Source organism: Bactrocera neohumeralis, chromosome 4 (genome assembly GCF_024586455.1).
Source record: "Bactrocera neohumeralis isolate Rockhampton chromosome 4, APGP_CSIRO_Bneo_wtdbg2-racon-allhic-juicebox.fasta_v2, whole genome shotgun sequence".
Taxonomy (NCBI): domain Eukaryota; kingdom Metazoa; phylum Arthropoda; class Insecta; order Diptera; family Tephritidae; genus Bactrocera; species Bactrocera neohumeralis.
Genome location: NC_065921.1, coordinates 26,566,048 through 26,589,604, shown reverse-complemented (window position 1 = coordinate 26,589,604; position 23,557 = coordinate 26,566,048). Strand labels below are relative to the sequence as shown.

The 23,557-nt window shown below is 36.6% G+C and overlaps 1 protein-coding gene across 15 annotated transcripts in view; it reads left to right on the top strand.

The window, feature by feature from the left end:
• Positions 1-23,557, top strand: part of LOC126755999 (potassium channel subfamily T member 2) — a 294,777-nt gene that overhangs the window by 183,561 nt on the left and 87,659 nt on the right. For all 15 annotated transcript variants that reach the window (XM_050468780.1, XM_050468781.1, XM_050468779.1 and 12 more), the window contains exons 4-9: positions 12,249-12,348; positions 14,960-15,158; positions 19,001-19,075; positions 21,373-21,456; positions 21,605-21,699; positions 22,705-22,888. In XM_050468780.1, coding sequence (XP_050324737.1) covers positions 12,249-12,348; positions 14,960-15,158; positions 19,001-19,075; positions 21,373-21,456; positions 21,605-21,699; positions 22,705-22,888 — 737 coding nt within the window. The remainder of the gene's footprint in view (positions 1-12,248; positions 12,349-14,959; positions 15,159-19,000; positions 19,076-21,372; positions 21,457-21,604; positions 21,700-22,704; positions 22,889-23,557) is intronic.

The following is a 23,557-nucleotide window of genomic DNA, read 5'->3' as shown; positions in this document are numbered from 1 at the left end:
ACGATTCGCAATGCAATTATTCATAAAAAAAAAAGAAGAAAAAGCAAGACGGATTCTTTCTGAGAATTTTACACGAATAGTTGTAAGATGTGCTAAGACTCGACCTAGAATGTCAGCTGTGGAGATTCTGAACGAACTTAACCTGGCCTGCGGTGTTCATACAGTGAGAAGACTTCTACAGGAACATAATTTATATGTCCGCAGTCCTAGAAAAGTACCGTTATTGAAAACAAAAGTAGCACGTCATCTTAAATTCGCCAAAGGACACTTGAATTGGCCGATTGAGAAACGGCGCAACAACTTGTGGACAGACGTATCGAAAGTTATTCTATTTTACGGCAAAGTATCTAAGACGCTCCCCTAATACAGAGTACGACTCCAGATTCAGCACAAAAACTTTGAAGCATGGCGGTTCGAATGTCATGGTTTGGTCTGTTTTTCTTACAGCCCAGTGTAGGCCCAATTCACATGATTACTCGCATAATGGACCGATACACATACGTGGATATAATGCAGTATATTATGATACCATTTGCTGAAGTGGACATGCCGCTGAAATGGATATTTCAGCAGGATAATGACCCGAAGCACACCAGTAGGGATACAAAGGAATGATTTCGGGTCAATGAAATTGAGGTCATGGATAGGCCAGCTCAATCCCCTGGCCTCAATCCTATTGAAAACCGTTGGGCAGACTTCAAGAAAGCCGTGTGAAATGATAAACCCAAAAACAACAAGGATTTGTGCACCGTAGTGCAGCAATCATGGCAGAGCATACCACTGAAAAGATGCCAGAGTCTCGTAGATTCTCTGAAGAAGCGATGTATTGCTGTTATCAAAAATCATGGCCATGCTACCAAGTATTAAGATCTCCTATAGACGAAACTTGCAAAAATCCTTCAGTGTTTTTTAAAAAAAATTTTTAGTGATTTACTACTCTTTTACTGCTCCCAACAATTTTCATACATAAACACATCTTTGTAAATAAACATATCTTGCACATATTCAAATCTAAATATTTTTAGTAATAAACATAGCCTGGAAAATATGATCCACTTTTGCATTTCAATGGATGTTGAAATTGTTTGGTATTTTACATAACTCACAGATATGTCAAGCTCTAACACCCGCTACTATTTCACTGCTCGCAGCTGTATAAATAACAATGTGAGCAAATTTAAATGTTACTCATACGACACGTCATTCCAGCAACATTTTAGAACATATGAATGGGTAATTCCGTTCACATTAGCGTTACTCATACGCATTGGCGGATTAGTGCCACCTAAACATGAACAACATTGTTACTCATACGCCATGACACATCAATATTTCCTTCAACGAAAGTGTTCTCCATACGCAATGGTGCTACAGTTATAGCGCACAGCAACTATCAATGTTACCCATACGCCGGTCAGGCTTCTAAGAACTCCAAGCAAGCATAAGTGTTACTCATACGCCATGACATACCAATGCATATCTAATGTTTTTAAAAATTTAATTGCACAAAATAAAAACACATTTCTGCATTCTTTAAAGCAGTCTGTTCAATCAGTACTTCTCAAAGCTACTTTCCACAAATATATCACTCAGCAGCATTTCAATCAATACGAATGACTAATACATAAGCAAATGCGAATACATTTCTATTTATAAACATTACGCTCGCTCTAAAGCAACACTGCAGCGTCATACAGCGAATATATACCAGCTGCCATATAACGATATGCAATAACTGTAAACTACAAGCATTTGTGAGCGTGCAGAAGCTATGCACCGAGCGAGTGGCCTTTAATGCTTCACTGAGCATGAAATTATCAAACAAAAGCGCCAATTTGAATTTATTTTTCAGAATTTATAAATATTGTATATGAGTACGCTTGTTATATAATGGCATTTCATAGAAATATTTATTTTCAATAATTTTAGAGCACTTTGGCCTTAAAATTTATTTACTTACAAGCTACAGATTAACTATTAATAACACTTTGCTACAATTTTCATTCAAAACTTCATTTGAAATACGACAAGCTAACTAATATTTAGATTACAAAACTTTAAGAGCTTCAATTTGCCACAACAAAAATTGCTTTTTCAATAATTCACGAGGGCTGATGTCGCTCCCTTTCGACTTGCGCTGCCATGCTTGGGTCTTCTTGGCCACGCTTGAGTTTTCATAGCCACGCTTGAGCCTTCTGCGGCCGTCTAAGTAAATTTTCCAAATATTTACACGCCAGCACGTGACCTTTGAAGTTTGTTGCACCCACAACTGTGCAAACTTTATGCCAGTAAGTTCAAAATATTTTGCACAAATAATGTTGGGAAGTCGTGTGAGCACTTTAAGCAACTTGGGAATCAATTCCCAATTGTACAATTCAAAACTAAACTAAGTTCTAGGAAAACTTAGCAAACAAGGCTGGCAACTTGGACAGCTATACTAACTAAGCGTGCAAATATACAACGTTTTTTCATTTGTTTGTGTATGTATGTGAGTATTGCAAAGTTTTGCTTGCTTCAGCTGTGACATTTGCTACTCAGTCTGACAACGCAAATATTTAGCTAGAAGAGCAAACTAGCAATAAACATATAAATATTGCAAATAACTGTTTTCTGTTGCATGAAGATGAATCAAAAAGAAATAATCACTGCACCGAAGCAATAATACCGTTCAGAGAAGCATTTATTACAGAGTAAAAAAGTACAAGAATTGATTGAGTATATTGATTTTGGTCGATCAGTTTGTATGACAGCTATAAGCTATAGTTCTTTTCATACAAGGACTTGATTTGGATTGGTCAGTTTGTATAACAGCTATATGCTACACTTCTCCGATATAAACAATTTCTACGGGGATTGTAACAATTGCGCATATAATAATCTGTGTAAAATTTGGTCAAGATATCTTGTCAAATGAAAAGAAAAAAAGAGTTGAGTTTGGTTGATCAATTTGTATGACAGCTATATGCTATAGTTTTTCGATCTAAGAAATTTCTTCTTAAATTTTAATGTGCCAAATTTGGTTAAATATCTTGCCAATTGAAAAAAGTTTTCCATTTTGAATCAGTTTGTATGACAGCAATATGATATAGTTCTCCGATTCCAACAATTTCTTCGGGAATTGCAGCATTACTTTTGGTAGTAAGCCATGCCAAATTATGTTTATATAGTTTGTGAAATAAAAAAGTTTTCCATACAAACAGTTGAATTTGGTCGGTCAGTTTATATGGCAGCTTTATGCTATAGTTCTCCGATCCAAACAATTTCTTCGGAGATTGTAGCAATACTTTAAGTTATAATGTGTGTCAAATTTGGTTAAGATATCTTGTCAAATAAAAAAGTTTTTCATACAAGGACTTCATTTTTATCGATCAGTTTATATTGCAGCTATATGCTATAGTTGTCAGATATCGGTGGTTTCGACAAAGAAGCAGCTGCTCGGTAAGTAAAAGAACTGTGTAAAATTTAAAGTCAATATCTCAAAAATAAGCGTACGTACAGGCAAATTGAGAGACGATCATTTGACTGAACAACTCAGCTAAGTTTTTCCTGACAAGGTATACATACTATCATTTATGGTCCTCCGTTGCTTAGTATATTATACATTACAGTAATGCTGTCACATGCAATATATATATACATATTAGGGTGATTATGAAATTGGTTTCAAAAATGAGGTTCCTAGACAAAAGCCTCTCCAAAAATCTTCATAATAATTTTTTTCTCATTGAGTTATAAAATTAATAAGAAATAAAGAATTTTTCCAAAAATAGTCAAATTTCAACCGTTAATATCTTTTAAACGGTTGGGTTTACGAAAAAATCATAAGAGACCATATTTTAGAGCGTTCAATTTCCTACAAAACCTAATTAACAAGATATTTTTTCAAGTAGTTGGAAGCGAGATATAAATTTTTCTATCTGATAATAAGAAAAAATAGAAAACCGTTAGGCGGAGGACCTTCCCGTTACAATTAAAAACTCATATTTGGAGAGGCTTTCTTAGAGGTGTCTAGGAACCTCTTTTTGCGAGTACCAATTGAAAAAAAGAAAAAAAAAATTTTTGAATCACAAACAATATATATATACATATATAAGACAACCCTTTGGCGCATTTAAGTAATTCCAAATCAAATTGTTTGCTTACTCTTCAAAGCAACTCTGCTTTGCTTGTCCATTTTGCGCTGTCATTATTCAAGTGGTCAGGCCTTAATCATAACAACAACATAATTACTTAATTAATTAATTATTATGCAGGAGGCAAAATACAAAGAACCTGTGGCAAGTGTCAACAAGTATCGGGTTCACATAACTGTAACTGCGCCACACGCACACGCACACCACAATTGAACTTACCAAACTGAACTTGAATATTTATGTAAACCATTAACCGCAAACCACATAGACGCAGCCGTCAATATTTGTGTGCGTGTGTGTAAACACAATCGTAATTGGTAGTATTTGTTGTTGGTAAGCCACATGCGCTTAGAGCGCCTTAAATTACGAAAGCATGAAATGCCTACAATTGAATACAACAAACAATTACAAACACTTGCAGAGCTGGCACTAAGTAGTAGTGGTCCTATTGGCAAAATGTTGGAGGGATTGAAAAACTTCCTTTCTTTGCTTTTGTGGACTGAGGAAGAAGCATATGTTTTGTAATTAATTTCATTTTCAGAAGGGGCAAGAACTATGCTATAAGGCAGGTTTGACAAAATTTTTAAAGCCTCAGCGAGAGCTTGTTCATCATAAACTCTCACAAAATCACAAAGACTTTCGGCTGAGGTTTACTTAATGCTGAAGTAATGGTGAAGAACTTCCCACCAACACTTTTTCAGGCAAGAAGTTTGTCATATTTGAGTGACAAAATGTTGTTCACGCTTCAGATGAATAATATGGTATACTACATACCGCAAAAGACGCACAAGGACCGTAGCTTTCTGACGCATGTTTGAATTATTGGAACATTGAAATAGTTATCAGGTTACCGCATCTCAAGAACGAGTTTCATACACAAAATATCAACCACAACTATTCGAACAGCCTTTTCCAAATAACTCTTACGATTTACAATCAAATTAGTTTTTCCACAATTTATAAGTTATTCCCTGATTTCGAAGACACAATTGACTGTTATGCGTACCGAGGGTATATGTTGACTATGGAGTTGCTTGCTGATGTATTATAATCCAGCTTCGCGGCTTTGCTAATAGCAAAGATCTCTGCTTGGAATATAATGTAGGGTTCTGGCAGCTTAAAAGGCTGCCTTATGTCTAAGTCTGTATAGTATATGTCCGCACCAACTATGTCCGCCATTTTCGAGCCATCCGTATAGATGTTTAATGTGTTGCGCGCAGCTAACTTACCTTTACGCCAACCACCTTTTCTTATGTTTACTGTGAAATTTCTTTCTCAATTGAAAAGTGGGAGCAGCAGTTTTGAGCGAGTAGATCTTTAGATGGGAGATTTAGCAAAAGTTCAAGGGCTGTCGTTGGAATCGTTCTTAGAGCTGCCGTTATACTGTATTACATAGCGCAGCGAGCCTCTACCCCCTTTCCATTGACTTCCAATAGGTAGATTTCTGTACGCAAGTCCATCATACTACTGCACTGTTGTGTAGAATTAGTCTTACTGTAGCAGCAGTGCAAGAGAGAGGGAAGAAGTTCTCAGATTATGCCAAGCATCTACCTACATGCACACATGCACACAGCAGTTTGATATCCAAGTCTACCACAAGGTACTTGGTGCATATTTTCTTTTGAATAGATGGAGATTCGACTTTTTAGTTTTAGATTTTCTGAAAAAGCGAGTCAATTTTAAGAAATAATGCATTCTGTTGTCCCTTTTCGAAACAACAACATCATGTCTTTAAGTGAGTACTTGCCGATGATGGCCTTACCTCATGTGGCTTAAGAGTACATAGAACAGAAAGAATGTGTTGATGCAGCGATCCAAATAAGACAAGCTTTTTGCAAGTATGATTTGGTTCCAATTGGTCAGGGGGAAAAGACACATTTTTCACCTTGCGACTTCCAAACCTGAGTTTTCAATTCCTCCTGCCTTTTTGTTTAAATCACAAAAAACACGAATCTCCACAAAGGGTCAAACCCAATTAGTCTCCGGTCAGACCTTCTAACTTTTGCTACAACCAGTTGGACACCTATCAAACTCAATGACTGGTTACATTTGTCGCTCAAACTTCAAATGTTTTTTCATAAGAGAAATCTCATTCAAAGCCTATAATACAAGTTTAAGCTGAATATTATAGCAGTATTCCTGACAAGACTGTGCTGAAATCTCGAGGCAAGCTAAATAGCAGACATAGTGCATATTGGATCTTAGTGGCCTCTTACGACAAGCATAGCTTACCACGAGCAAATTTCACCCTCTTCCGATAGGGGAACTGATGTCTTTATCGTCAACGTAAGTCAAAATTTGAGTCGATTTGAAAAATTTGGACCTTTAGTGTTTACTCCAGAGTCTATTTTTACCTTTTCAAGCGCAAGATTGAATAGTTGGCATGAAAGGCCTTCGCCTTGTCTTGGGCAATTTATAGAATTTCCGTCTCGTTACAAATTTTTTATGTCCCTACTACATTATTGGCTCTACCAACACATACGAGTATAAGGCTTTGCCGAGAAGCGATCTATTTATATTATCTTAAGCCACTTTCGTAAAGAAATGATCCATCGTATATCGCCTTGAAATCTATAAACAAGTGAAATCTTGATATTTTTTCCCTGCGTTTAAAATATTTTATAGACTATTTCCAGCAGTGTGATTGATTTATAATTTTTGCTGTGATATTTTTGTCTAATTTCTTTAAACAACGGTCATATTATTATGACCTTAAACGTATGGCACAGGGAAACATAGTACAAGTGCAGATTGAGCTATGTAGATATCTCGTCTGCTTTAGGGGTTTTGTGATTCTTCAAGCACACTCTCTACTACTAACTCTCTTAACTCCAGAGCCTCTAAAGACTAAAGGTTCACTAACTGCTTCCTTTGCATACTTTCATTTTAACTACTTTCGTAAAAAAGTAGGTCGAAAGGTTCTACCATCTGTCAAGGGGTGCTTGAGTATAATCCCGTCTACAAATCTTTAACTTTTAATGAAATAATATATTTTCAAAAGCAACTTACCAGCTAAAGTTTATTAAGTTCATAGCAAAGTTGAGAAAATGTTTATAAAACACGTTAAATTCCCACACATTCTCCAGTGCATTCTCTTGTCAGCATGTTTGCATGTCGAGCACCTATAAATTTACGACACAAATTAGAGGTTTATGGGATTAAACATATAAAAGAGTAAGTGTTAGAAATACGAGCAATGTTCAGTTATGAGGTGATGACATGAAAGCCAAACGAAATTACGAATTATATGCAAAAGAAAAGTGAAGCAAAGTAAATAAGTTTGGTAAAATATAACGACATGAGTTGGGTGTATAAGGTATACATGTATGAATTTAGAGGCCTTTTTACACAAAATTATTTTCTTAAGAAACTCTATATTTATATAGCATAAACAAAAATCATTAAACATGAATAATGAAATCAATTTTCCTTTTTTTCGAATGTGGTGTGTGACTTAACTAAACTATAATTTTTTTTGATTTCCGACTTTTTTCTATTCTCAAAGTTTTGTGAGAGACTTTTTGATTGATATGGAAATACTGAAAAGTTTGACATTGTCTACCGGCTGCTGGCTTATTAAAAAATGTATGATGAAATCAATTTTGGTTTTTTTTTTCGAATGTGGTGTGTGACTTGACTAAACTATGATTTCGCGATTTCCGACTTTTTTATTATAACAAAGTTTTGTGAGAGACTTTTTGATTGATATGGAAATACTGTAAAGTTTGACATTGTCTACCGGCTGCTGGCTTATTAAAAAATGTATGATGAAATAAATTTTTCTCTTCTTTCGCATGTGGTGTGTGACTTGACTAAACTATGATTTCGCGATTTCCGACTTTTTTTCTATTCTCAAAGTTTTGTGAGAGACTTTTTGATTGATATGGAAATACTGAAAAGTTTGACATTGTCTACCGGCTGCTGGCTTATTAAAAAATGTATGATGAAATAAATTTTTCTTTTCTTTAGAATGTGGTGTGTGACTTGACTAAACTATGAATTCGCGATTTCCGACTTTTTTATTATAATCAAAGTATTGTGAGGGACTTTTTGATTGATATCGAAATACTGTAAAGTTTGACATCGTCTACCGGGTTCTGGCTACTAGAGAATTATATTTTCTTTGTGTTTTGCTGTAGTCTAGCTGCAAACCCACCGCCAATGTAAAACTAATGAAATCCATAAATTCTATGCCCAGCAAGCAGATAGTCAAAATCAACTAAGCGTGTTAAAAAATCCCTCCAAATAGTATTTACAAACCATTATGGTTACTTCATGCTTACTTTTACTCCATTACCGTTACTCAACGGTTTGCTAAAAACAAAAAAAAATATTACTTAATCTGCATAAACAATGTTTGAGTAAAAAAATCATTTGTTTTTCCTTTTTTCTATATGATATGAAGCTCACATATCAAATGGATAAACCTTAAACCGTCAGCTCTTCATTTTCAAAAAATTATATGGTAAAGCTATACAGTTCAATACTATAGAAGATAGTATAACATATAGCTCATTAAAGTGAACATAACGCATACTGTTCCATCACTAATTCAAGTTCATAATAAGCCAACTGCTATAGCAAAAATAGAATAGTTAGTAGATGAAATCTCAGCATTATATCCTTTATTCTCAACCCACATAGACTAAATAAATGCCTTTTTATTACAAAAACGTTTGTATTTTGAGCACGTACCTACATATCCAGTATATTTATGGTAAATAACCAGTATAAATATGGTAACTATCCAGTATAAACATGGTAAATAAACGATATATATGGTACATAAACGATAAGTGGCTTGCACTATTTGCTTATGTACATTCCTAATTGCCCGCTTAAAGCCTTCAGCCGCAAGCCCACATAATATTGACTATAAACACAAATGCCGCCAGCAAATACGAGCAAATATTTAGTTATTTCATTGTCATTGCGTTCGCCACTCTCCCCACATATCTTCCTATTATATTACCGCCGCATCTTCTTGAGTATAGTGCAGGCTCTCATAGCTAAATGTATGTATGCTTATTGCCCTCTTGCCATTACTTCGCTTCATAGCCGATGGCATTCCTCGTACACTGGTGAAGCAAATCATATTACTTTCGCTTACCCATGAACAATTTTCCTTGAGGTCGCATTGATAATGAGCCGATAATGAGCTGACAATGACTGCGAATGATGTGATGAAGTATTTCTAATGCCGGTAAATCAGTGAGGTGAAGTGAATGCTGTCGCAGAACTGTTCCAGTTAAGTAATCATCGCATCAAATCGACATTTACTCATATACACAGTATGCATATAGAAAGCAATTAGCGATAAGTTGTATTTAAATGAGAGAATAATTAAGTCAATTTAGGAAAGTACTTAATTAATGAGGATTAAACTGTGAGTATTGCTAACCTCAAACCAAAAAACACATTACCTATATTTGTACTGAGGATACCAAAAGAAAGCAAGAACATCCGAAAGTTAATGCAATAAATCTCAAAAAGATTATTTGCTAAATATTGGTCTAATTTTAAAGGAAACAACTTACTTGTCAATTGGCGCATCTTTCAAAAGTCAGAATAAAGTCGGAATTATCGTGAACAGATCCGAATATTATTTTCTTTTTTTGGTCCCACTCGTGATCAATACAAAATACACTTGGAGAATATTTATGGTTTTATTAATATTTTCAAATATTTTTAACGTCAATAGTTAAAAACTGAGGTATAGTTATGCTTCTGGGTAAGCAGTTACAGTTCTAGAACTATACCCAATTCCTACTTTTACGTCGGTGCGGCTCACACTGGAAACATGAGTATTCCTTGTGTAAGATGCGGTAGCCAATGTGTGGAGCCTTGGGTCACACTGCTATGTGAGAGGAAGGAAGTCTAATTGCAGCGTCTGTTCACCATAGAGGCAGCTGCGGGCGGTCGGCGGTCTTGAAACAAACAGCTCGCTATATAAATGTGTATAAAGCTTTATGCTACGCGTCTAGGAAGGTTGTGCGCTCAGTTTAGGACCCGCCACAAGGAAGCCGCTCCCAATGAAAACGAAAAATTAGCCTCGTATGGAAGACGCCACTTTTGATGACGAACCAAGTAGAAGCATTAAGAACTATGGCTTAAGGGCATACACCTGCAATGTCCGGTTCCTTAGTTGGGAAAGTGCCGATGCTCACCTGATTGATGTTCTCGTAAAAGTAAAGGCTGATATCACTGCCGTCCAAGAAATGCGATGGACGGGACAAGGACGAAGATGATTAGGTCTTTGTGAGATTTACTAAAGCGGACATACATATAAAGCAGCGCTAATTCGGTGTGGGATTCATGGTGGACTCAGTCGTCGAGCTGCGGCATTCCCTGCAGTAGAAAAATTTTTTAACATAACACTGATTTGCGCCCACGCCCTTACGTCGATGTAAAAACTATGCTTGGCAATTTTAGCTAGAGTGCGCAAAGAACGCATCTTTAGTACAACAGTCGGAAAACTCAACCTCCATAGCAAAACCTCTCCAAATGTGCTGAGATCGAAAAGTTCTCAACCAGATCGACCTTGTTATGATCTAACAACGACTCGGACCACTATCTTGTTACAGCGAAGATACGCACCCTCCGAGCTACTATCACAATCGACAGCGAAATGGTTTTAAACTCGACTTGCACTCCTGCTGCCTGAAAGCATTCATCACCACTTCGGTATAAGGGTACTGTGGGATGGAATTTCAAGCTCCTTACGTACATCTGCACCATTGGTTTCCGTAAATATTGAAAGAACAGCTGATACGATGAGAACTTTTGTGTCGCAGAGGAGAGAAAGCAGACTGCCTACCTAGATACCTAGAGTTAAAGAGGGAAGCGAGACACACAAGAAGACAAAAAAAAAAGAGACCGAAATGCGTATGAGTATGAAGAGCTTGGCAAGCTGGCCGACAGGGGTTATGCCCGAAAACTCTACGAAAAGATGCGAAGACTAACGACAAGTTTCACGATTGGAGCATACTCTTGTTGGACCCAAAGTCATGATCTAGTGCCTAATGTTCAGAGCATACTGAAGATTTGGAGGAAAACTTCTCCACCTGCCGAGCGGCAGTGAAGCTCTAACATTTGGAAATGGCGAACACGATTCCTCAATCGTTGACGACCTAATAGATGTTTCATTACCCAACTATAATGAGGTTCAGTTAGCAATTACCCGCCTGAAAAACAACAAATAGACAGTGGCCGATGGATTACTGGCCGAGCTATTCAAATACGGCGTCGAAGAACTGACAATGTGCCTGTATCAGCTTCCTTGCAAGATATGGTCGGATGACAGCATGCCCGAAGATTGGAACCTAAGTGAGCTCTGACGTGGCATAAGCCTTCTTAATATTGCATATAGGGTCTCGTTAACAAACTGATTAGCCACTCTACTTTAGACCTAGAAAATCTACTATCTTGGAAAAGAACCGCGAAAGGAAGATCGACACATACCATCTCGATTTTGAAGCCGCCTTCGACAGCACGAAAACAGACTGTCTCTACGCCATTATGTCTGAAGGTGCTATGGTGAGCAACACCAAAAGTTCCGTCCGGATCGGGTTATCGGCATCCTCTTCGAGCCGCTCGATGCCAATCGTGGTTTCAGTCAAGGGCACAACTTAGCTTTTATCACAACACAATCACACTAAATAGTTGAAATAATTTCGATATTCCTAAATGTCATAGTACTGAGTGTGCGAACTCCCCCTACATAAAGCTAACTAACCCTGCAGACAGAACAAAATCAAACATAATATACTTTTTCAGAAAAATATTTGAATTTTGTACTTCAGTGAAGTTGTTGTAATTCAAATATCTAATTAACACTAAAATAAACAATAATTCCGTATTTTGCTTCTTTGTACTTTGAAAAGCTTATTGGGTTACATAGTTCTTGCCCTATTTGTCCAACTTCACTGTAATCACAAACACACATGTGTACAAAACATAATTGCCGTAACATCCGCTGGCAATTATGTACGGATAATTGTAATTTATTTGTTTTGTGTAATAGTTATTATTATTCGTATATTTTCGCTTAATCGCCCTACAATAACAACAACGCTCTCTTAGTTATTAATCGCTTTCTTTCTGATCTATTTTCAGGCCTACGAATACGAATTGCCGACTTGTTTTTTAAGTTACTAGCATGTGTTCTGTACATATTACGTGTGATAACGGATACGAATCCAACCTTTGCAACGTGGTAAGTGAAATTCTCTAAAATCTTTTTTTTTCTTGAATATTGACCTAAATTCCAGTTATAGCTATGTATGTAAATATGTCAAATAACTTTTTTATTGAACTGACTCTTTTCTAATATCTTATTTTTTCTTTCAATATTACGAAAATTTTGCAAGATTAATGTTAAGCTTTGTTTTGGAACAGTCATACTCGTGTATTCTACGTAGTTTGGAATTCTTAGATGATATGTTGAATGATATTGCAGGAATACCATAAACCAGAGGCGCTGATTCACTATAATTTCCAAATAATACGATGTGTGAATTTTTCGAGAACCCTACAACCCATATTTGAAAAATTTCTACGCTAGAAAGGGAGTATTTTGAAATAAGAGTTATTTTTTCCCCTTTAAACCGACTCTACTGCCAACAGAACTTCGCTAAAATCGTCCTATTTTCATCGCCCTCTCTGGCAATGCAATACTTTTACATAAGACCAAATATGGCTCACAAACTCACAGATTGTTTACTTAGTAAAGGAATTAGTCTCCAGTTATCTAGGTTAATTTTTATACTCTCCAACATATGGTAACGAAGTATAATAGTTTGGTTCACCTAAAGGTTCTTTGTTATAACGGATTTTCCAATAGTGATGTTATGAAGGAACCGTCATTTGGAGATTTTAGTATGTCATAATCTGTATTTTTTTTCAATTTTTTTTTTTCATTGTATTCATTAATGCTTACAATATCATCATAGTAAGATATACACAAGAACAACACTTACAAATTCTTAAATTTTATTATCAAAACAATCGTTCTCCCCTTGCAACTTTTCGTGCTCCTTTGCCATTTTATGGTCGAATCATCGTCCACCTCTGCTCACTTTTCATCGAGGGTACATTTTCTTTACATACTAATGTTTTAGTGCCAATAAGTCTAAGAAACGCTCGAAGTAATGAAAATGTTGCTGCCAATCAGTGAAGTGTGGCTGAAGACCGCGATTTTTCGATTCCAAGATGTTCTCAAAGATTGGGGCAGTCTCAAGCCACAACTTGTCGGACCAACCTCCTCAAGAAAATTTTGCCTTGGAACAACTTGAAAACGATAACGATTTTTTACAGAAAAATCTGTTCACCGATGTGGCTCATTTTTATCTGAATGGTGCAGTAAATAAACAAAACTGTCGATGCTGGTACAAAGAAAATCCACAAATTATTCATGATCAACTACTACATTCACCTATATTGACAGTTTGGTGTGATTTTGGTCTGGTCAGTACTACTTTCCAAATGTGCTAGTAACACCGTTACTATCAATGCCGAATGGTATACAAGTAGATCGATGATAGCCAACTTTTTATGGCCACAATTGGAATAAGTTGATCTAGACAACCTCTGATTCCAATAGGACGGGACTACGTGCCGCACAGCAAGTCTAACAACCGAAGTATTGCGCGTAAAGTTTGGAGATTCGCTTATTTCAAGAAATTGTGACATTGAATGGCCTCCAAGAAGTTACTACTTAACACTGATATGCTACTTCTTGTGGGGTTATTTGAAGTCATTGGTCTTTAGCAATAAACAAGGCTCTCTTCAAGCTTTCGAAGTCCATATTGAACTTTCTATTCATGGCATATGACTTGATTTAGTAGAAAAAGTACTCGAAAGTTGGTTTCAGCGAATCTGCAAAAGAAATCTTGGATATAATTTGTATGATGTTATATTCAGAACTTAATTGATCAGAATGATGGTGCATGGACACCTAGGGCTGAATCGGACTATGACTTTTCAAGGACCCAGATACCAAATATGTGAACCCGATTGCAAATGGCTAATATTTTACTGAATATGTCAGTCAAATTTTGAAGTCCAGTATTAAAATTCAAGAAGCATATTTTGTTCATGTACCTAAAATGGGTAATATCGACTTCATATTTCTCTTAGCCCCTATAAACCAATTAAAAATTCAATTCAAGAAATATTAATGAAATTCTGAAGCAATGTTTTTTTAATAACAGTATATCCTCTCTACAAAAATGAATGGAATCAGAACAAGACTTCCTCTATTCTTCATATACCTAATTTCCAAAATCTGCTTGAATTTATATCATATGCATTGATCAGTCTGTGAAAAGGTGAATATAAAGAGCCTCTATTTCTAGTAATGACATGTCGTAATATGAAGCACAGTGATTTGCACCCACAGTGGATCTAAGATTTAGAATTTTTGATAAACAAATAAAGACTTACAGAATACTACATACTTTGGTACCCAATTTCAGATAACCAAATTGTTCTTGAAGCATTCTAAAGATATGTGAATGGTATATTACGGAGTAGTTAACAGAAAAGAAATAGCCCAAATAATATACAGAGCTATTTTGAGATTAATTTTACTTAAAGAAACTCTGCAAATGTTGGGCAAATAAAATTGTTTAGGTCAAAGAAAATTTAAATGCCCACCAAACCTTAAAGTATGGCATTATAAACACAATAAACGATATTCATTATTTCTGAAAATAAAATAAGCTCGGTATAAAAATTAGTTGTGCTAGATTAGTTTTGAACTCATATAACTGCCTAGACAAATAACATGCTCAAAACATGCATAATACTTCTCTTTCCCGTTTTAGTTATGGCTGCTCAGTGAGCAATAAAACAGAGTTCCTCGTTTCGGCACAACTAACGGAGGAGGAATTCCAGGAGAATCCCATTATAAATTGGGAAGCTATCTTATGGGTGAATCGGCCCACAATATTGTGGGCAGCGCAATTAATATTAGCATTAGTATCTCTCACAGAGGCCGTACTACTAACATATCTAGGCTATAAGGTGAGTACAACAAGAAAATTTAAGACAAAAAAAGTAAAAAAAAACATTTTGTTTAAACAAAAATTACAGCAATTTATTTAAAACTAGCTTACGCTGCAGCCGTTGTCCTGCGTGAAATTACGTGTTTTGAAATTAAAAGAAAGTAGAATTTATCATTTAATTTTTGTTTTTTTTTCAATGTAACGGAGCTTGATAAGCAACATTTTTTGGTTTCCGTTCCGATGTACCGAAAAGATGGTTTGCCAACTCGTGAGTACGCCACGTATATCCGTGTGAAAACATAGCATTTCCAAATTTATGCCACACACTATGCAACTATCCTTGTGTCCTGTTGATTGTCTCCACAAATGCAATTTTCACTGGAAATAGAATACGTTTGAACTGAAATGGCAAATCTTTAGAAGTAAAATAATTCGTAGAATCAAGCATTCTGCCCCCTTGTATTCGATAGGTGCATCACAATCAGTCGGGTTCCATTACACAGTTTCGGCGCATGCAGATTGCGGAACATAATAATGACAGATCCAACTTTAAGACGCAAATGATGCGGTGGCATACCAAGCCTCTCCAAAGAATTTAGAAATTCCACTGAATAATTCACGGCGTCGTCTTCATTGTCAAGACGATCGATCGATTTGTATGAGCGCAAGTCTCCCGGAATTTGACTTTGAATCTTCCAGTTTAAGTCAACAACATCGATATTTTTGGCAGCTAAGATTGCGCGTGCACTTAAGGAATCGTAGTTACGATAATTTGTCCTATGTCCGAACATTCGCGATAAGTTCATCTTTCGTGAATTGATAAACGGCAGATGGAATTGATGTCAAACCACCGGAAGTTTCAACCGGAATTGACCCATTTACAATTCTTAGCGAATACGATATAAAATGCCTTCGGCAATGTCATTTTTGCTCGTATCCCACGTGGATTTGAAGGCTGATATGTCGAAATGATCATCGCGAATAGTGTGCGAACTTCGGTGGCATGCGAAGTATAATATCAAGGTATTTCCGAAAAGAGAAAGAAAATTGAGAAAAAACTCGTCAATGTTAATTTTGTTGCTGGCGGCTGGTCACCGGCTGTTCTGTTTTCTCTGGATTGAAATACACTCTTTGGCCATTCTCCAAATGAATTGCGAGACGCACAACAGTCGGAAAACGTTCATGAATTGCAAAAAAAATATATCCTACAAAGCGCTTTATTGCAGTTCACATATCAACCATATCGTTCAAGACCAATAACCGCTATGTTGCTTCCTTTTGGTGACGTACTTACAAACGTATTTTATCGATTTCACCAAACTGCAATACTCAACCTTGATATGAGTTTTGAATGTGAATTAGACAAAAATGGTGAATATAGTATGATCCATGTGTTGTCAACTTCGATATTCACTCTTCTAAATTTATGGTCAGACATACAAACCGAAGTAGGAATATGGTGTTCGCAAGTACCATGAACCATATCGGATTTCATCACTTCGTATAATACTGGATCTTTCTCTGCATCAGGAATTTCCGCAGAAATGATTTCATCAATTCAACCGCGATCCATAATACCGCACGTACTACTGTGCCCAAAAAATAAGGTGACATTTGAATTTAAACTGCGCGCGTCGAAGGATTTGGAGAATTATTTTTTTTTAGGTTGGTAGTACTGTCAGTCACATTTATGTCAAATTTCATGTCAAAATATTCATTAGTGTTTGAGATACGTGTCGTTTTGTGAGCTGCTAAAAGTGAGTTTTTCGTTTTTTGCGATGTCGAAATTTGTTAAGCAAAGAATTTGCATTAAATTTTGTTTACGGAATCAATTTTCTGCTGCGGATACGTTGAGGATGGTGCAGAAAGCCTTTGGTGACGAGGCTATGTCTAAAAAAAGTGTTTACAAGTGGTATAGTGATTTCCAAGCCGGCCGTGAACGTGTCGAAGACGAAAAGCGAAGAGCGAAGAAAATATTTGGTGTTGCTTGCTGATGAAGTCGGCATATCGAAAGGCTCAGCCAATACCATTTTGAAGGATGTTTTGGGCCTCAAGCGCGTCAAATCTCGCCTGGTACCGAAAACCTTGAATTTTTTGGATAAAAAGCGTCGCGTTGAAGTGCGTGAAACGATGCTTTACGACTATCAGGGTGTCATGAAACGCATTATAACTGGCGATGAGACTTGGATCTATGCTTACGACCCCGAAACAACCGATCAATCGAGCGAATATCATGCCAAAAGAGAGCCGAGACCAAAAAAATCGCGCCAAAGTCGCTCAAAAATCAAGGTCATGTTGACTGTTTTCTTCGATTATCGTGGTGTTGTGCATTATGAATTCCTTCCAACCGGTCAAACAGTCAACAAGGAATATTATTTGAACGTTGTGCGTCATTTGCGTAACGCTATCCGCCTAAAAAGGCCGGAATTGTGGAAAGACAATTCTTGGTTTTTACACCACGATAATGCACCATCCCATACTGCCCTCGTAGTTCGTGATCATTTCGCCAAAAACTCAACCCATATCGTTCCGCAACCACCGTATTCACCTGATCTGGCGCCGTGCGACTTCTGGCTGTTCACCAAGCTCAAAAGACCGCTCCGGGGACAACGTTTTTATACGATAGAGGAGATTCAAGCCGCAGCGAAGACGGAACTGAAGGCCATCCCGGAAAGTGACTACAACCAATGTTTCGAAGATTGGAAAATCCGTTGGCATAAGTGCATTGCATCGGGAGGGGATTACTTTGAAGGGGATGAAATTGATTTGGAAGAATAATTAAAGAATTTTTAAAATATGTAAATACAATGTCACCTTATTTTTTGGGCACAGTAGTATGTCATCGCATCCTGGGAGTACTCTGTCATGTGCCTTGGGCTGCCAATATATGTTGATGGCAAAAAAAGAACGCGACCTCTTCGTGGCTTCGTAACAAATTTCAATCTGTAATTTATCACTTTGTGTGAAACACACATAACGTTTTCGCTGAATAATTTTCAATAATTTTTTTTTTTGAAAAGCCGGAATAAAGAAACCAAATGACAAATTTGAACGATTGAAATAATTGAAAAAAAATTGTAAACGCAAAAAAATATTTATTGGAATTGTCCAATTTTCCGACTTTTCCTCAGGAAAAGCATACGGTTTTCTTTATTTTTGAACCTTCCCCGATCCACAGCGAAGAACCTCTGAAAATTTCATGAAGATTGGTTCAGCCGTTCTCTAGCATTAGCGTTACTAACAAACAAACATTCATTCGTTTGTATGGGAAAAAGAAAAGGGATGTTTTTAGTGGTTTTCTGGCAATTATTCGAATTTTTCTCGCCGTAAAAACCATCTTTGAACCCCGGCGATCATTTAGAAAAAGGAATTGGCCAAATTGGTCCCGGCGTTGTTGAGTTTTGCGCTTAGCAACACATTTGCGATTCATTTTTATATATAAGATAAGATAACACTTTATTCTAAAGTAGGAAAGCAACTTGAAGATATATACAGACACTATAGAACGTGTTGACAGCTCCATGAGTTCACATGGCCACACTTATTACTTATGTTATTCTATTTTTGTATGAGTAAAGCAAATACAACAAGTACTCTTATATTCATGCTGAAAACTACTATGCAAAAAGTAGCTTAATGAGCAAATGGCGTGAGAGTTAATGCACCTATGCTCTAGTATTCATAATGACTTACATACATATGTACATGCTTTAAGCTTGAACGCTAAATTCTATTGTGATTAGTACGGCTATATACATATTAAATAAACATATATGTTTCTTGCACATTACTAAAAATTACAAGCAATTACTTTAACATTAATTTTTTTGTATTCTAATACTGAATTATTTTCATTCACAGGGTAATATCTGGCAACAGATTCTTTCGTTTCATTTCATTCTAGAATTAATTACGACAATACCATTTGCATTAACGGTAAGTAATGATTACATTGTAGAATAGTACATAGTTATATATGGAATTATTAAGTTTCAAGTGTTTACGTATTAATTTGTTGACCACGCTTTACTAAGGAGTAATAGATAACGAGCGTAGAGAGCGAGATAGGGATATAAACACGCTCAGGATACGAACTTAGGCACTATTTTCTTTAATGAACCACATCTGTTGCTTGACCAGTCATCCTCCAAAGTCAGTTTCCTGGAGTGTAGAAATTCATGTTTAATGTCTTTAATAGACTCAAAACGATTTCTTCGAAGCGGGCTCAATAGCCAGAAGTCACATGACGCTAAATCAGGCGAATACGGTGGCTGCGGCACGATACTGGTTGAAACTTTGGCGAAAAACTCACCAAGAATCAATGTAGTATGCGACGGAGCATTATCGCGGTGCAAAATCCAATAGTTGTCGGTTCATAATTCCGGCCTCTTTTTACAAATAGCTTCGCGCAAACGACGCATTGTTTCTTGTTGACAGTTTGGTCGGCCAGAAAGAATTCGGAACGTACCACACCTTGATCTGTCAACATAACCCTGATTTTTGACCTGCTTTGGCGTAGTGTCTTCGGCTTCGGTTTACCTTTTCACTATATTCGGCTGATCGAGCGTCTGTTTCCGAGACGGAAGCATAGATCCAAGACTCATCGTTAATAATAATAAGTTTCTTGGTATCCTGGTAGTCGGAAAGCATTTTTTCACAGACGTCACCGTTTTTCGAAAATTTTTAGTGATTTTGGAACCAATCGTGCTTTCAATTTTCTTAGACCTAAATTATCTTCCGATATTATAACGCAAATACGTGTATGCCCTCCATTAACCAATGGCTCCTGAGTGAGTGTGTGATCAGGCTGTTCTGTGGCCACGTTGTTAATTAAGAGCACTGAAGCTAATTTATTGTGATGCAGAATTATTTGTGGAAGACGCATTAAAAAATGTTATATCCACATCTTAATGAGAGTCAATCAAGAGATCTCTCGCAGTGAATAGTTTTGAGAATCTGTCCACAAGCTCAGACACCGAAGTACACCTACCTTAATCGATGTTTTCAACAACACTCGAGGACTCCATAAGCTTTTTCTCGACTTCAGCCATCTACTTTTCTGATATCAGTTTGCCTGCAGCATCGCCATTCGACTTGCAGGTTGTGATTCTGACTTTCCTCAAATGAATTCCTCGCCAGCGGTTAGATGAATTCTTTATTCAGTAACAGTAGGATCTGCATCGTACCCTTTTGGTCTCCACGCCAGATTCTGTTACGTGGTGCTCGAAGGCCTTAAAAAATATCTACTTCTTCTTAGGCATTCATTGATACAGAGTATAATAGTGCTAATACTTGTACCCATTCCCATTGATCTCTTGGAATTTTCCCTTCGGGATCTCGCTCACACAGCACGTCACGCCCTTTGTTTTCGGTCTAATGGCTGAGGCTTTACAGTAGATCTCTGACTCTTGGCTGCCACTAATGCCGGTTAAAGCTTGATCCATTAAAGCTGCTTTCCGCAAGCAATTAGCATTGTAGATGTACCTTACGGAATTGGTAGGAGACACATCGCTCCTCCTTATATCTTGCCTTCTTTTTCCCTTCTGAAATAGTATGTTCGCTCGAGCATAGCCCCACTACGCAAGTTGGGTTATACAATATTATTTCGTAGAGCGTCTGGTATCGGTAAACCCCATTTGAGATTGGACTGTTGGCCTCCAGCCAGGTTGACCCTAGGCACGGGTCGCATGACTCGTTGATCCAGCTCTATCCGCACCCTCAACCACAGTAGGACTGCCCATTTGAATGATGTGTTATCCGATTATTTCGAGCGATCATTCGCTTGAATTCTGAGGACAGGAAAATATCGCTATAAACCAGACCGGAAAACACAGTTTATTTTTAGGGATAGCCGATATCGGATCTCACTAGCTTGTAGTATTTGCCGTACAAACGGAGTTCGGAATGAAGTCCTTGTAAGGACAAACTTTTTTATTTATCGACGTATCTGGGGCCTAACAAGCGACAGCAGGAATAGTTATGAGATCGAGGAGCTGTAGTAAAGAAATCTCGATACCGCGGAGTATTTTCAGGTTCAGATTAGGTTTCCGGCTGAATAACAAATTTTTTAGAGCTATATTCATTTTCAAATTGTATATGAAAGCATTTTTTCTGCATATGAATTTAGGATTTAATTTTTATATTTAATAAAATATCGATAAATCTAAAATATTCAATAAAACGTTATCAATATTTATCGATTAATATATAACAAACAACACCTAATTTTCCAGATACTATGGTCGCCTTTAAGAAACTTATTCATACCCATATTCCTCAATTGCTGGCTGGCGAAGCGATCGTTGGAGAATATGTTCGTAAGTATTTTATTAAAAAATAAGCCAAAAACTAATCATTAACATAAAAACTAATATTTCCTTTTAAATGTATATACAATATTTTCTTTATAATATATATAATGTATAATATATATATATTTATATATTTTAATTCTTTTCTTCGCAGAACGATCTGCATCGCGCCATGCAAAAGTCACAATCCGCACTCTCGCAGCAACTCACTATACTCTCTGCCACGCTGCTATGTCTGGTGTTCACAAGGTAATTAAGAAGTCTTTCAAAAACTATAAATTAACTCATAAAGAACGTTGAGCGAGCTAATGGCACGTTTGTAGCGGCATTTATGCAATAACAAGAAGCTGCTACAATTAAGCGGAACTAACGCTGTAGTTACTTTGGCTCATTACAAACCTACACTAATTCAAACAAATGGTAATACAAACACACATATGCATAAAACTGTTGACAGCACTTAGTAGCGTTCAACCTAGAAAGTGTCCATTGCAAATTTTCGGCAATCTAATTTTAGATGCTCTTAGCTCATAAGTATGCTCAACACAACCTTCAAATTCAGTCAAAACACACTATATGTATGTGTATATGTATATGTACATTAGCGTGTCCGTTATTTCTTTGAAAACGCCAGTGAAGTTTCAGTCTTTGCATAAAAATCGTTAAATTTTCCCATATAGATGAACTTCCAAATACAGATTTTATATGCGATTTTTTTTTTTAATTTTTGTGTTAAATTTTTTTTCGCGAAGGCTGATAATTATATAACTTTGAGAGAGTATTAGTTTAATACAAAATTCTCTGCTCTACAAAATTGGTCTAAATTGTTTTTTTCATAAATATACTGCTTTAAAAGTTATACGCAGTTAAAGTCATGCCTCAAATGTGCTGCACTCACATGAGCTGTATGCCATGTCGTATGAGCAACGCAGAATGATATGTCAAAAAGTTCCATGTAATACACTACATGCGAGTCAGATCTATGAACTGAAACTTCAGCAAACCATAAATTTTGTAAATAACGCACACCCTAACGTACATACATAACTCATACATGTATGTGTATACATTTTCACATAAGCTGATGGCTGTTGAAGTCATTTGTAGATTTTCATGTTTTCCCCTTCCCACTCGTTTGACCTTTGGTCCTTTACGACACTTATTAACTTGTTGTCAGTACTTATTACCACATTTTCATCCGCTCACTTTTTCATGCACACACTCTGTACTTTTGTATTGGCTTCTCATTTGCAGCGTCTGTGGCATACAGCATTTTCAACGCGCCGGTCATCGTCATTTGAATTTGTTCCAGAGCACGTATTATGTGGTTGTGACATTCTCAACAGTCGGTTATGGCGATTTCGTGCCCGATATATGGCCCTCACAGCTTTATATGGTGATTATGATTTGCGTAGCACTTATAGTGCTGCCGACGCAGGTAAGTACCAATTAATTACATATACATACATATACATATGTATATATATATTTGTGGTATGCAACTGAACAGACTCACAAAATATCAAAGGCATATTTATGCTAACAGCCACATAAACAATAATATTTTTCCTGGAATGTCGGTAGGCATAATTATATAAAACCCTTGAAGCATCATTTGCTCAGGTACTCCGTTCGCCGTACTTTATCGTCTACAAAGTAAAAACAAAAAACTATATATAACGTAGACTAAGCAAGTATAGCTTAGACTCCAATAATGGCCATGAAGTAAATCATTGACTGTTCAGCCGCCTGACCAAGTAAGCTCGTCGAAAAATAGCTGTGAGCCAGAAAGTGTTTTTGTTTAGATCTGACACACTTTGTTGATGAATATTGTTTCCTGCTGAGGATCTTTGACTAAAATAGCAGAACAAGTCCTCATTTTGCAACAAAAAGCTGTAATGATGATTGCTACATCATGTCTAACAATCATTCCTCAGATGAAAGCACGATTCAAAAGTTGATAAAAATATATAAACTTAACGAAAAAAATTGTATAAAAACAGATTTAATCTTGTATCTGGTAGACATTATAGCTGTGGGATCCATAACGTACCATTTTCAGTCTTAAATTTTTATGGTCACTGATGAGAAAACTTTTGGACCAAGG